The sequence below is a fragment of the Dendronephthya gigantea genome, unplaced genomic scaffold (genome assembly GCF_004324835.1).
Source record: "Dendronephthya gigantea isolate DGI-Jeju-01 unplaced genomic scaffold, DenGig_1.0 000012F, whole genome shotgun sequence".
NCBI classification, from domain to species: domain Eukaryota; kingdom Metazoa; phylum Cnidaria; class Anthozoa; order Malacalcyonacea; family Nephtheidae; genus Dendronephthya; species Dendronephthya gigantea.
In genome coordinates, this window is record NW_021163022.1 from 1,246,461 (window position 1) to 1,260,995 (window position 14,535).

General features: G+C 37.3%; 2 protein-coding genes and 1 long non-coding RNA gene across 7 annotated transcripts in view; all 3 read right to left on the reverse strand.

The window, feature by feature from the left end:
* Window positions 1-9,689, reverse strand: part of LOC114519165 (midasin-like) — a 32,910-nt gene extending 23,221 nt beyond the window's left edge. For 4 of the 5 annotated variants that reach the window (XM_028539245.1, XM_028539246.1, XM_028539244.1 and 1 more), the window contains exons 1-22: window positions 9,429-9,689; window positions 9,093-9,191; window positions 7,949-8,893; window positions 7,103-7,335; window positions 6,878-6,980; window positions 5,843-6,683; window positions 5,510-5,762; window positions 4,937-5,155; window positions 4,770-4,841; window positions 4,531-4,606; window positions 4,142-4,413; window positions 3,840-4,018; window positions 3,479-3,570; window positions 3,257-3,373; window positions 3,025-3,171; window positions 2,722-2,866; window positions 2,299-2,584; window positions 1,752-1,893; window positions 1,279-1,557; window positions 886-1,012; window positions 654-723; window positions 247-584 (exon numbers count right to left, since the gene is read on the reverse strand). In XM_028539245.1, coding sequence (XP_028395046.1) covers window positions 247-584; window positions 654-723; window positions 886-1,012; window positions 1,279-1,557; window positions 1,752-1,893; window positions 2,299-2,584; window positions 2,722-2,866; window positions 3,025-3,171; window positions 3,257-3,373; window positions 3,479-3,570; window positions 3,840-4,018; window positions 4,142-4,413; window positions 4,531-4,606; window positions 4,770-4,841; window positions 4,937-5,155; window positions 5,510-5,762; window positions 5,843-6,683; window positions 6,878-6,980; window positions 7,103-7,335; window positions 7,949-8,893; window positions 9,093-9,191; window positions 9,429-9,527 — 5,134 coding nt within the window. In that variant the 5' untranslated portion in view covers window positions 9,528-9,689. The remainder of the gene's footprint in view (window positions 1-246; window positions 585-653; window positions 724-885; window positions 1,013-1,278; window positions 1,558-1,751; window positions 1,894-2,298; window positions 2,585-2,721; window positions 2,867-3,024; window positions 3,172-3,256; window positions 3,374-3,478; window positions 3,571-3,839; window positions 4,019-4,141; window positions 4,414-4,530; window positions 4,607-4,769; window positions 4,842-4,936; window positions 5,156-5,509; window positions 5,763-5,842; window positions 6,684-6,877; window positions 6,981-7,102; window positions 7,336-7,948; window positions 8,894-9,092; window positions 9,192-9,428) is intronic. The other variant, XM_028539243.1, reaches the window with a different exon arrangement.
* A 538-nt stretch (window positions 9,690-10,227) lies between these two features.
* Window positions 10,228-12,857, reverse strand: LOC114518925 (matrilin-2-like). Its single transcript, XM_028538960.1, has 4 exons — window positions 12,515-12,857; window positions 11,402-12,022; window positions 11,135-11,260; window positions 10,228-10,558 (listed from the first exon to the last, which is right to left on the reverse strand). The coding sequence occupies exons 2-4, from the start codon at window positions 11,943-11,945 to the stop codon at window positions 10,410-10,412; spliced, it is 819 nt and encodes a 272-aa protein (XP_028394761.1). The 5' UTR covers window positions 11,946-12,022; window positions 12,515-12,857; the 3' UTR covers window positions 10,228-10,409.
* Window positions 12,858-12,888: 31 nt separating this feature from the next.
* LOC114518926 lies at window positions 12,889-14,179 on the reverse strand. Its single transcript, XR_003686533.1, has 3 exons — window positions 13,739-14,179; window positions 13,419-13,563; window positions 12,889-13,206 (listed from the first exon to the last, which is right to left on the reverse strand). It is a non-coding gene; the product is annotated as an uncharacterized LOC114518926 (long non-coding RNA).
* Between the last annotated feature and the right edge of the window lie 356 nt (window positions 14,180-14,535).

Below are 14,535 nucleotides of genomic sequence, written 5' to 3' on the forward strand. Positions count from 1 at the left end.
CGTGCAAGCTTTTCCCCGAAATCTCAGCATAAATTTTGAGGACTCTTTTACGACATTTTATGGTATAATATAATCAATTCAACGACCACTTGGATAAAAACATTAAACCAAAGCTTGATAAGATTCAACGATTGAAGCAACCAACTGCGTTTGATTATCAGAAATAGTAGAATACCCAATGATGAAAATAACATAGTAATAAAATAGTTAGCCAGGAAGTAACTTCTAAAAATGGTAACGAAATACCTCTTGGGATAGAAAAACTGCCAAGCGTAAACATTTCACTTTTATTTTCATCTGTTTCCATTGATTCATTAATCACATTCTCATTAGGACAATCACCGTTGACTAGTTTTGAGTAATCTTTTAATTGTTCCTGCAAGAATTGTGCGCACGCGTCCCGGGCACTGCTTGTGTTTTGACTGTTTTTTAAAGTTCCAAGACCTAAGGCGTCAAGAAATACGAGGAATGCACCATGGAAGTAAGCTTGCGTTGGAGAGAGAATTTGGTGTTTGTTGTTAGTGTTTGCTGTGAAACAGATGAATTTCACCCAGGAAAGAAAGTCTCGAATTGTTATCACACACCTGTAAGAAAATAAAACAGTGTATGGCAGTCAAGATTACTTTGGTCAAAATATTCTACTTCAAACTTACCGTTTAGCAAAATTATTATGTTTAAACCACTCAATAAACTCAATCATAGCATTTCCAAAACCAGAGGAGCCTAGTATTCAATAAAAAAAAATGTAAAACAGACACATTCGATTATGGGAAGAAAGATCAAGAAAGAACTTTCAATAAACAAACAAAACAAACAAACAAACACAATGTAATCAACAATAAACAAATAACATGGATGAGGACAACGTACAAGGAGAAGGCTTACCATCTTTGCGAGGCTTTAGCGTGATACCAGGCGATATATTGTGTTCAATAATGGCGATCATGTCGTCTGGGTTATCATTTGCTGGACACCAAATCTCTGTGAATCTATTTCTCAAGGCTGGTGAAAGCTGGTAACAAAAAATATACTATTACGCTCTGCACTACTATAGCAGCGGTTAACATATTGATGAAAGTTCAGCTAATATTTATCACAAGTGACTAGGATTTCCCTGTGTCTTAGCACTGCAGGAAAAACCCCATGGGCATTTACTGAACCACCAAGATGAACAGGATTGCAGGTCAGAAAGATATTGTAGAATACTTTGCGGTATAAAAATGTCAGTGCAGATGAAAACTTATACTGGACTAGAGGGACAGAAATTCTGGCGTTCACCTCTTTTTTCCCGTAATCTCCTCCAGGATTCATTGTAGCGAGCAATTGAAAACCTTTTTCAGCCACAATCAAATCAACGCCTTGTTGAAACTCATAATCACTGCTGCTGCCCTTCTCAGCCAAGATAAGAGTTCGTTCTGGTTCCAAGACACTGTTGAGACGTTCTAAAACTGAATCATCTGCCAAAGAGATCTCATCTGCCAGGAACATACCACCCTCTCTCATAGCTAACACCAAACTACCATCACACCATTCAAAGAGCCTCAATGATGACTCCTGCTGAAATAACGAATCATTATTTAATGTTAACTAATAACGGCAACCATGCAGGAATATTTCCGCACAGCTGCATGCGTTCTGCATGATGTAGCTCAATAACTTGTAACTTTTTTCGTATGCCGCTTTACTTCACAATTTTTGTAATCTATTCCATTAAGTCAGTCTGACGTCACAGTAAATTTATTCCAAAATACCTGGTCAGCGTTCTTGCCCCGTCGCGCAGGACGTAAACCACCCAGAAAGTCCGAGGTCTCGGTATGCAAGTGACAATTTACTGCATACAGTTTTCGCTTTTGAACAGCGGCGAATATTTGGCAGATTGTTGTCTTGCCACAGCTACAAGAGTTTCAAAAATCGTGATTTATTGTGCTTTACAAAGTGGGAACGGAACCATTTAAAAAGACAGGGTGGGGCACTAGAAAAAAACACCTTTCTTGTATATTAATTACCATACATATAACGTGAAAATATGTTAAAGATTAAAGAGAATATTAATTGATGTTTTCAAAAAAATGGAGAGGGAGCATGTGGCCTGTGGTCATAAAGTTCTTCCGGTTCCACGTCCGGTGGAAAAATCAGCGGTGTTCGACGTTGCTAATTTAGAGCACTATAAGACCCATTTCAGACGTCGAACTTTTCATGTGCCGAATCGAATGCAAATGAACTTAAACAAAGGCTTTAGCTCCTGAACATTAGGTTCGGCACATGAAAAGTTCGACGTCTGAAACGGACCTAACTTACCCAGTCTCACCAACCAGTAAAACAGGTTCATTGAATTGCAGGGCACGAGCTACTAACACAGCCAGTCGTCTCATGTTGCACGTGAATACAACGTGACCAAATTCTTCGGGACAATTCTCGATTAGATCGTGAAGAATCTTCTCTGAAAAGAATGACAATTTTTCTTTGGACGGATGACCGAAGAGGCAGTGTACATCGATTTTTCGCTTCATGTGTTTTTGGATGACTTCTTGAACAACAAGTGTTTCTTGGTTGTTGCGACATCTCCCGGCAAGCAAAAAATATCCTAACAAAGAGTACATAACATATAACATACGAATTACTCAGCAATCTATCGCTTTATTATTATTATTATGATATTCATTGATGGTGCTCTATCTCTGAAGAGGTTATTTAAAAACAACAACATTCCAGCTTACTTACCATCTTCAGCTAGTTGTTGATTCCAGTCAAAAAACGTTCCTTCAGCGTCTTGTGACTTACTGTATCTGTCTGCCCAACGAAATAAATCTCGTAGAGTAATATACCCATGTTTTCCAGAAAACACTGTCGAACCACGACGGCGGAGCTAAAAAATGAACAGAAAAACCCACTGTTTGAAACACACGGTACATTTCCTTAAAGGTCGATGCACGAAAATTAATGAAGATTTGAACAATGTCTACCGCAAGTCCTGTAAAGTAGATCCTTATATCAATAATTTTTTATCCCAATCTTGCACTATACCTGAAGTTCAAGCATAATATTGACAAGTGTTTTGGAATAGGACAGCGGCAAGCTACATCTTTTATGCAAGATTGTCTCGAGTTCTTTGCTTGGAAGTTCTTCAAAATGGAGCTCAACGAATCTGTTTCTAAATGCTCTTGATAAAACCTAAGAAAAAGAAGAGAATATTATCAAAAATACCATCATAAATGTCTGGTTATGATGTTTTAATGGTATAATAAAATACAGACACCTTTCTTCCTCCATAATGGCCGGGTGGGTTTTGTGTTGCAAACAACATGAATTTTGGATGTGCTTTTACTGTTTCCTGGATTTCGGGAATAAACAGTTCACGGTTGTCGTCTAGAAGCTAGAATGAAAAAGTGCAGAACATCAGTTTGTCTTGGTTTGATTTTTTGTAGTTTATCTTGGTTTGAAGGCATTGTTTTTGCCGAACTACTGTGCAGTAACATACTCGGTTCAATGCCTCCAAAACATCAGTTGGCGCGAGATTGAGTTCATCCAAGATAATCCAGTATCCCTTTCGCATCGCATCGACAAGAATTCCTGAGGAATGAATAAGACAATGTAGATTTCAACAAAAAATACTTTACCGTAATGTGTTGAGCGAATGATGCGCGGGATAGCATGACGATAATATTTGTTGACAGGGAATCATCAAAATTTTAGATTACTACAAAACCAAGGTCAGTAAATCACTATACAAATGACGCAGAAATTAGATATCTATGTTTAAAAATCGTCTTTTGCAGGGTTCTTCACTTTTTATGCTCGAGAAGAACATAAACAAGAATTGAAATAAGTTAAATACCCACCTTCTTTAAAGACTAATTTCCCGCTGTTATCAGACGTGTAACAACCCAAGTATTCTTGAATATCAGTATGTTCGTGGTTGTTGATACGGACACAGTAATTGCCGCTCGCTTTCGCCAACCAATTTATGAGACTAGTTTTCCCAACTGACGTTTCGCCCTGTATTAACACTGGAAAATCCCTGAAAAACGACATGGCATTTGAAACTCAATTGTAAGTAAATTACCTTGTGGTGTACCTACAAGCTAATTTACTTATAAACTCAAATGTTTTTAGTCGTTTAAACATACTGTATTAAACAAACCTTCCAGACACAATACGGGCCAAGCACTTCAAATTGTCTTTTACTGAAGCTGTGAAAACATATTCAGATGACCTCGTCGGCTCAATATTTCCCTGACAAACCCAATATCCTTCAAAGTTGAGGAACTTTTCGTTTTTTAAAACTGGTTTTCGGAGAGGCTGGTTTAGCAAGCTACGGGCGTTCACGTGGACAAGTAACTTCTCCTGCAGCAAGGACTCGACAATCTTGTGTGATGATCTGTCAAGCTGAGTAAGAAAACTGATGCAAAAACTCTGAAATAAATAAGACGAAAAATGGAGCATCAGAACATTGGGGCGGCCAGGTCCATACCTTACGTAAATACACAAACAGCATAATGCCTGTATTCCATACAATTCATTCTACTGTACCTCGTACACAGAGCGCAATATGTTGCCATGAGGATTTCGTGAGGCAAGCTTCAAAGCTCGACACAGAGTACGCAAGCTGAAAAGATATAATAATATATTATATTAACTGATTCACCAGTAACGGATTAATAACGGACATAAAGTCCATGTAATATGTTGCGGATGATTTCAATAAATCCAGGCCATAGATATTCTCCACTTTTGCATAAATTAATCAGTGAGTTCACATTCTCACTTACCTGTAATAAGGTCGATTTCCACAGCCGTCTGTCAGCTTCTGACTCGCTTCTTCACGGATTACTAGATAAAAACTAAAACAAAAATCTCTCCTACAATACCTCCAGAAAGAGGAATAAAAGTGTTGTTGTTGAGCGTTTTTGTTGAGGTACACAATGTAGCTACTAACCTTACAATGCCGTCGATGAATGGTCCAGGTGGTGATAGTCCTTGAAGATAGTTAAAGACCAAGGTCTTTAAGTCAGGGATGTCTTGTAATTCATTGACAAACATCTCAGTGAAACGATTTCTTATTCCTGAAGGTAAGTCTTTCTTTCCTACATCATTTGCAGGGTTCATGCAGGCAAATATACGGAACTCTTCGTGACGAACAATTGGCTCAGCATCTCTGAAAACAAGAGCTTAATTTACTTGGCGAGTGAAGTAATGACTCTTAGGACAATATATATTTGAAATATGGACGTAAGTCGCTGAACGTCAAATAAAATTTACTGTTTTTCCAGATATCTTTTCTGGATATATATTATTTAAAGTTTTATGTCTAAAGTGTCAAAACAAAGAGAATTAAAGACGTTACACTCAACGTTAGACGTTGATGCAAATGTTTCTGGAGAAAGATTTTTTTAGAAATACTAGTGGCTCTTTGATTGGCGGAAATGACCTCCTAATAGCTTATTTACTTGTTTTGGCGCACAGTTTTTTACTATATATTGTATCCGACTTGTATGTTGCCCCAACTCACCCTCTTTCCAAAACAACCACGGACCCCTGTTGACTTTCCAGAACCCCATTCAAACATTCCAGTGTTTCTGGCGTGGCTAAATTAATCTCGTCCAGTAGGACCCAGTGCCCACTCTTGATAGCTTTGACCAAAGCACCTTCAATAAATGAGAACATTTGCGCAGACTCGGCATATTTCAACTGCTGACGAAGATGTTGTATACGTTGACCAACTTTTTTCCAAACGAGCAGCAGATTGTGACCATTACTTGTATCTAATTAGGTAAGAAAAGAATCTATGGGGAGATCTCGGTTACATGGGAGGAAATATTCGATTATAATTCGATTGAGATACCTTTGGAGATTTTGTCTACTGCAGCTTGTTGTGCATGGAGCATCACCTTGAAGAGAACTTCCCATTTTCTTTTCCCAAAACATTGCTGCACATTTGTAAGAAACTGCACATTCTGTTTCCTTGAAAATGTCTGGCAAAACAAATTTTCGAAGTCTTCTCGAACTGGTGCGACAAGCTGCTTCATCTCCATTGGTTTAAACCCGCCAATCAAATCAGTGGAATCACTCTGCTGACTCATGTTGATCACAACCAAGGAGCGGTTACATAGCGCAGCGAGGTATTGTATTGCTGACGTCTTACCAGTTCCAGTCTCCCCAACTAACAACACTGGCTCATTCTGAGATACACAAACCGCCAAAGACTCGAGTAAGGTCAAAGAGTGTCTGGTGAACGCAAAATTTGGTTTCTCAGTAACTTCCTCCTCCCGCAGTTCACGGTTCAATGTCACTCGTCCAGCAGTGAAACATAGTGGGGCCACTTTAAGATCCGGTTTATATATATTACATACAAAGTCAACTTTGACTTTATTTATGTTTAGTTTAGCACCAATAGCTAGTGCAATGATTAGTCGATGTTCAACATTTGAAATAGTTGCACAAAAACAGTCAATTGCCTCCTGGAATATATCTTGTGAGCTGAGTAATGTCGTTCCCGCGTTGCTCAGCGCGTTTACTCTACGACACCATTTCATAAAATCACGAACAGTTGATAAGCGTTTGTCTGCGGATAAATTTCTGGTGTCTGGTTTTGAGGTTAGCTGAAGATCGGACGAGAGCAATGAAAACGTGTCCACAAGCTTGCTGGCCAGAGGTTTTAAGTTGGGAAACTTTACCACGACAATCTGGAACGAAATGAGAAGAATGTGGTGAAGATCTCTTATTACAGCTAAATTGTTTCCTAGTCTAGATTTTTTTTTCTAGAAAAATCCCTTATTTTTGCTAAATTGTTTCCTAGACTTGTCCTAGCATCACTTATTTTCCGACCACAGCCACAATATTAATTTTTATTCGGCCAATACAACGAAACTGAGCCCACCTCTTCCAATTCATTCTTCGTCAGCGGTTCAATGTGAATTGTCGACCACAAATGTTCCAACAATGAAGATTCCGAATTTGATCTTCTGCTAACTCCTCCAACCCTGATGAGAGAAAAACCAACAAATCACATCGAAAATATCTCATTCTGCTTGCCTTAGGTGGCCTAATTGACGTGCATATATCAGCAACCATTTGTGTCTCCAAAAGCCAAGCGGAACCATACCTTTGTGTAGCGAAAAGCTGAAAACCAGAGTGAGCTTGGATATTTTCCTTTCCAGGAATGGTCATCACACGTGACTCCAGTAGAGGAATAAGAACAGATATTACATCCATAGGTGCACAGTCGATGTCTTCTAACAAAAGCCAGCGTCCTTCTTTTACAGCCCGTGTTAATATACCAGGTCTCCAAACAAACTCTCCTGGGACATCGGAACAGCAGTATGAACCAATCAACGCCTAAATGAACCGTGGCAAATACGACCAGGATTAGAGTTATAAACGTTTTTAAAACATGATTTATAGGCAGGGGCAGCCTCATATCTTGCTTTTACTAGCAATTACAAAAACGCAGGAAGGGGGGGGGGGTTTACTCTATCAATTTGAAGATGACATAGCATTACGTTGATAAATCTGCTTCAGACAATGCTAGAAACGCATCAATTAAGGACAGTCGTCCGCGGACACTGAAACTAAAGAAACACGCGAGGGAACTCAGCTGCCCTTTACAAAAACTCTCTAGTATGTGTCAATACAGAAGTGCCTTTTCACGAGAATTTGCCTCTTTTCATCGTATCGTTTCGGTTGTCCCTGATTAACTTGTCCTGATAATCACTGATCAGCGATTGTCTGCGATCCGAGTCTTATTATTACCCGTGCTTATATATCACAATAGGACTTCATTCTACAGTACTTCTTTATTCAAAATTCATAGAACCTGAGCGATAAAATACCGTTGTGGTTTGCTCATGCTCTAATAAGAATTCTTAAACTAAATAAGGTTGAGGTCATGAGGTTGAGGTATCAAGAATTGTTAATACCTCAACCTCATAACTTGGGTATAAAACTATACCTTGCTATCTGTTTGATCTCCAAGCTGCACTTTAAGCAAGTGTGGTGGCTTATCTCTTCCAGTCAAACTGGCAAAATGCTCAACCAATGACGTCTTCCCGCTTCCAACACCACCAGAAAGCAAGATACCTCTACCAGAAACTAATGCAACTGAAAGAGCTTCAACATTTCTTCTCATTGATGGAACTGCTACCAACCCTTGTGAGCATAAATTTACTTTTGAGATTCTTGGTATCAACATATTTGCTGTGATCATATGCAATTCACCAAAATCTTGCTCAGTGAATACAATTTTGTTTGTTATTTCAGTATCCCTTTTCCCATTGTTTCGTACATCTGAACTGTCTCCATAGATATTGCCTTGGACATTTGTTTTCTCTATTGCTAGATCATTTCTAACATCATTTCTTTGCGCATTTGTTTCATTCATTTCCAATTCCATTTTTTGATTATACATGTCCTGATCACTCCCAAAGAGTTCCATATTTTCTCTGTTATTGCAATTCAAGACAATTGACATGGCTCTTACAAAGAATTGTTTAGTTTCTTCATTTCTCAAGTAATAAACCTCACAAAGCATCCCCCAATCCCATAAACCACGAAAAGTCACTGGTGAAAAACGCAGGAACCTATAGGAAGTTTCAACAACTAATGCATATTCCTCAGGTTTCATTCTTTGGCCAAAAAATGGTCCAAATTCATTGAAATATTTTAGAACAAATGATAAGATATATGGATATGATGGTAATAAATGGCTCAATGTTAAACTAAACTTCAAATGGTTTGATTGTTTGGCTTCACTATCTCTAACCAAAACTTGAGTTCTTGTTAGTATTTCCAAAATGATACCACAGAAATGTTTTGCAATGCACAATCCTTTCTGGTGTTCCAGCATCCATTCAGCAAGTTTTTTCAAAAGCTGTTGTTTATTATCAAAGCTCCAAGACTAGAAATATAAACAATTTTTTGAAGATATATTGAAGACATTATACATACATCATGCAAATATTGAAAGATAGATATATTGAATCAGAGACTGCATGGTGAAACAATATATATAATTTACTTTTTCTCAGTCGGTTAGTTTTCTTGGTCTAGAAACAGCTGCTTTATATAGTGAACATGTATTTCTTTTTCATACCAACCTGATGCAAAAACATCTCCAACTCATCATGAGTAAACACATAATCCCTTTTCAAACTTGCATGTGAGAATTTGCAAACTATTGTGGACCCACTTTTCATCTAAAGATAATATGTGAAACCATTGGTACCAAACCTCATCTACCACCGTCAATATAAACATAGACCATTATATGGTTGGTATTATATAAACTTTATATAAACTTGGACCAAGTCCATCCTTATATGGATGGGCATTTTATTGAAGGTGACTTTTCCTCTGTTTGGCCAACGAGAATTGCCTATAAATTACTTAACGACAACGAAAACATCACGAACAGCTATACGCTGGATACTAACTTCTACACAGGCTTGGCCGTTCTGATAATCAAGACATCTAATCGTTTCATCCTTATCTGAACACTCGTCTTCATCCATGATTCTTTGATTTCTTTCCATTCACCTCTTCAATAAAAGTTGTTGCAGCAATACAAAATCAGTTTAACTTTGTTGTACTTATCTCTGTATCGTATTAAATGATTCATTATTCAACTCTGTCGATATATACATAATGTCACAGATATACAAGCTATGGTAGCAATGATAGTATTAAATGATACAATTCATATAGTACAGTATCTACCAATACTACCATGTGATCGACATATTACGAAACATTCCTCCATTGATCTCAAAACAAACTGGACATACGCTTGACACTTAGGCAAGTTTATACGTGGCATTTTGGTCGCGTCAAATGCAACTCAAGCAATAATGAGATGATATCAGCTCATATTATCTATTTTTTTTAACATGACCAAAACGTATAAACTAGGTCTCGGACAGAGGCGGTCCCAGACTGATGCGAATCATGCGACTGCACCAAAACTTAAATACAAAATTGGCGTAAATTAGACTAGTTTAATCAGTCAGACATGATAAAAAATAGTGATGGACTTCTATACATGAATATGATATATTCAACCTTGGCATGATCGAACATACCGCAATATGGTATATTCGACCATGGTAGAGTATACCGTTTTTTCAAAACAACCACGTCCACAATATTAATGATAATGCTAATTTTATTAATATATATGTTTTCGTATACAAGTAATTGTACTGTAAATCTCACTTTATAAAATATGAAAGGTAAATTATAACAATTAGCTACAGCCCTACATGAGTCATATTTACTTAACTAGTAATAGTATACGTTATTAACTGTCATCTTATGCCTATGTATGTATGTATCTACATTCCAGAAAAATTGTAGATCTGTGTATTCATCGCCAGAGATCGGAACTCAACAACGAATGTCTAAGGAACTTATAATTTTCAAAAACCAAATATTGGGTTACCATCGCATATTTTCCCGTCTCCTGAGTATCCTTTGTTACAGGTGCAGGTGTAAGTTCCAGGACCTGTGTTTTTGCATGTAGCAAATTCACTGCAGTCATCCTCAGGTGTTCCACATACATTGATTTCTGAAAACAGTTGCAATTGCAAAATAAATTACAATACTGATGCAAAGCATACTAAATTATAGCTGAAATCAGTTGCATGACCATTCAGTTTAAAAAAATATTAAGTTCCGACGCAAAAGAAAAGATATCAAATACGAAGTACTAGCATGTCGTTCGCTCTTTTGTGTAAACGAAAAACTTGCTTGACCTTTAAAATCTTGTTCCGTCGCCAGTATAGCAAGACATGCAAGTACAAATATAACCGCCCGGACCAGTATTCGTGCAAGTAGCAAGCTCACTTCAATCATCTTTTTGGACTAACAAATTTTTCAACTGCTTAAAAAACAACAAACTATTTTGGGCCATCATATTACCGTGTGTGAAATGTGCCGTGATAGGAAAGACAGTAAAAAAATGTGATAAGACTTTATTAGACAATATTATAGTCCACAGTCTTATTACTTTTAGTCTAAATACGTTATTTCGTGGATCTGCATGATAATCAGCATTTAAAAACTTTTATTAGGAAATTGAATAATTTTCTTCGTTTAGTGAATTAGACCATTATTATTGTTGTCCAGATATACGTATTCATACCTTCACAAGATTTACCATCTCCAGTATACCCTTCGTTACAGACACACATGTACGTTCCAGGTCCTGTATCAGCACACGTAGCAAATAGACTACAGTCGTCTTGTGATGTTCCGCAAATGTCTGTAACTAAATCAAGTTAACAATATTAAATTTCAATATAATTTACCATTTGTTAATTTCTTATTCAAAATTATATACCTAGCACTTTAACACACTATAGATACATGATAAATTGTACTAATGTGTTGTAAAATGCATCATGCTTACCTGGACAAAGTTTCTTCATGATTTCTTCAACTCTCTGGAAGAGATCACTAAAGTTAGAGGCAAGGATAGCGTTTTCTGGATATTCTACCATATCTCTAAGGTGGTTCTTTGCAACTTCATTATCCAGCCCAACACCAATCGCAAAGACATTGATATTTTTATTGAAGAAAAGCTTCATCGCCTCTCCAACATAAATGTATCCTCTTGCTCGAGATGATTCTTTAGTTTGTTTGCTATCCGTGATAACCATCAAAATTTTCTTAACATCGGGATCATCCTCTCGATATCCAGCACGCTTAATAGCAACTTCAAAATATGCAAGTCTTATGCCATGATGTGTTCTTGTTCTACCGCCTAACAAGGGTCCAGGCATATTAGTTACTGCATCGAAGAATTTCTTTGCTTCTTGGCTTTCTTTTAAAGTTAATATTTTCTCTCCCCTTTCACTAAAGGTAACAATGGCAGCTTGTCCAATGACCTCCCCTTTTTCATTTCTTTCACCGACTTTCAGTTCTTTTCCTATTTCTTTAACAAACTGACGCATTTTATCATAATCTGATGGTAATATACTACCAGATCTGTCGAGTAAGAAGATCACGTCTGTTTTTTATTTGCACTGTGCTAAAAGAATAATAGCAGCAATTTGGCATGTAAAGTTCTTCTAATGAAAAATAATACATCATTAAATAGAAGAGAAATTACAAGTGGAACATATAAGATAATTTATCATATGGCTATTCAAGATCCCGTATTCTGATTGGTTGACGAGCGGTCCGTAAAAACCATATCCGGACAGTGGTCCGTATATTCCGTATCTGGACCAGTACCCCGGATGTCCATTGTTGTTCAGCCATATAATAAACAGATTATTGACTTCGCTTGTTCGATCCGTACTGTGAAATAACAGACCGAGTTTCTCGCTCCTTTGTCGCTCGGTCCATACTAAAAAGCCCCGATCTGATAATTCACAGTACAGACCTCACGCTCGGCCAATAATCAGTTAAAATCTGTCGAAAACAGGGCGTCTAATATCACGAGAGCACCTTTCTGAATGCTAAGATGCTTCTTGTCGTCCAAGTCCACATATCTCATATGAGACACTCATCCTTTTACCTTAAGAAACGTATAACCATCCCCTTTAATTCTTATTATTGCCATACATTCACAAGTTTTCCCATCACCAGTATATCCTTCATTACAGGTACATGTGTAAGTTCCAGGTCCTGTATTAGCACATGCAGAAAATTCACTGCAATCGTCTTGTGGAGTTCTGCATACATTGATTGCTAAAGGAAACAATAATGAAGTAATGATAAAAGCATCGAATGAATTCGACCCGGCAAGGTCGAATATACTGGAATATGGTATATTCGACCTTGGTAAGGTCCATAGTAAGGTTCAACCTTGGTAAGTGCAAATATACCGGAATGTTAAGGTAGTATATATCGTAATATGGAATTGTTCCGCATATTTTTGTTTCTAGGCAAAGGAAAACAAGAAAAAAATACACCCTGGAAAATGTTAAACGTAACTAACTAAAAATTTTGTAGCTAACTGTCAGCACTTGGTTAAAAGCACACTGACCCACGACGTAGTACCTTTACACATAGGAATTTGATAACTTGCTAGGAAATCTAAAATCTGGCATGATAAATGTACTGTGTTTTTTCCTTGAATAAAATGATATCCTTTGTCACACATCAACGTCACATGATTCGCCTTTAGTTGTTGAGTTGCAAATTTTGTGTGTTCAGGTAGTTTGATGTTCCGTAATAACTTTCCGCATCGACGTTTCCCGTTCACCTCTGAAAAGACAAAATATTTTCATCTCTGTTTTGCCATGCAAAATCTCGCGAACACGCAGTTACACGCTTCTTAGGGTTCCCTAAGTCCATGGAGATCACTACCTAATTCTAGGAAAAGCAGTTTAGAGTTATATCTATTCAGTACAGTAGATCAATAATATGCATGTAGATGGTTGTAATTTAACATCTGCGACTTCGAATTACTCACTTACCTGAAAGGAGGAACAACAATAAACAGACAATCTGCAGCAAAATGAACCCTTTGGTTTCGATGCCTTTCATATTTCGACGTAGTACAGCGTTTCAGACAACGTTAAAACTATTGGTTAGTTTGTTCTCCTTCGTAACTTAGAAGTCCTAGAAAGGTAGTCGGACATACATCATCATCTTCTGAATAGTATAATAACTACGTATGTCTATTATAGTAATCACATTCCCACTCAAAAGAAACTCCAACCCTGACTCTTCTACCTTATTTTAGTTATTTACAAAAACAGTCCATCTTACATTCACCATGGTGCTCTTGACTTACCGTGTTTAGAGCTCTGCTCTAGAGAACGAATATCAATATTGTATACCAATTTCCAATACTCTCCTCGTAAATATCCATAACAGCTTTCCGTAATTTGACTCCCGAGTTCAATTTGATGACATCTGAATTTATCGTTTCAAAACATATCAATGGTATTAACGAAACTGAAAATACGTCTTAACATCATTGCCTAAATTAAGTGGTATTGGAAATGCTTATAGTTTTCCACATCATTTTGAAGTGATCCGGCTCCAAAGGGAACAAATTAAGCCAGCGTATGGGAAAAAGACTTCCTCTCGCCTTACATGGCATAAATAAAACTGCTGGATATATTGCCAATTTGTTTAATAAACCCTCATCTTGCAGAGGCATACCACTGGTTCCAGATCGCTATCAGATACTGTAGTGATTGTTGAAACAACGTAAGTTAACTTAAGTCGCATGCGGAGAAATTTTTCATATTGTACCATCCTGATTTGGCACTTTAAATTTCGCAGCTGTTTTCTTATGTTTAAAAACACTGAAGGAAACATTCAATCAACTGCCATTAATGTTCCACACCAATATTGTAAATAACAAAACATCAGGAGCCGGTTGCTCGAAAGAGTTGTGGATAAGTCAAAATTTAAAAATACTCTCATACATCTTGTGAATGACTGAACCTGCATTTTATGCATTAAATATGTACTTCCATTGAAAATTAAGCTATATACTTCGAAATATTTCACCTCATTTGTCACATAGAGATAATTTCGTTTTCGAACAACCGACCGCAGACAGACGTTTCCCGAAGGAGC

Excerpts from the sequence above, each read along its gene's own strand:
- LOC114518925 (XM_028538960.1), bottom strand. The coding sequence starts at position 11,945 with ATGCGTCAGTTTGTTAAAGAAATAGGAAAAGAACTGAAAGTCGGTGAA. Across the intron at positions 11,261-11,401 it reads CATGAAGAAACTTTGTCCAG|TTACAGACATTTGCGGAACA; the intron begins GTAAGCATGATG and ends AACTTGATTTAG. Across the intron at positions 10,559-11,134 it reads AGATGGTAAATCTTGTGAAG|AAATCAATGTATGTGGAACA; the intron begins GTATGAATACGT and ends AACTGTTTTCAG.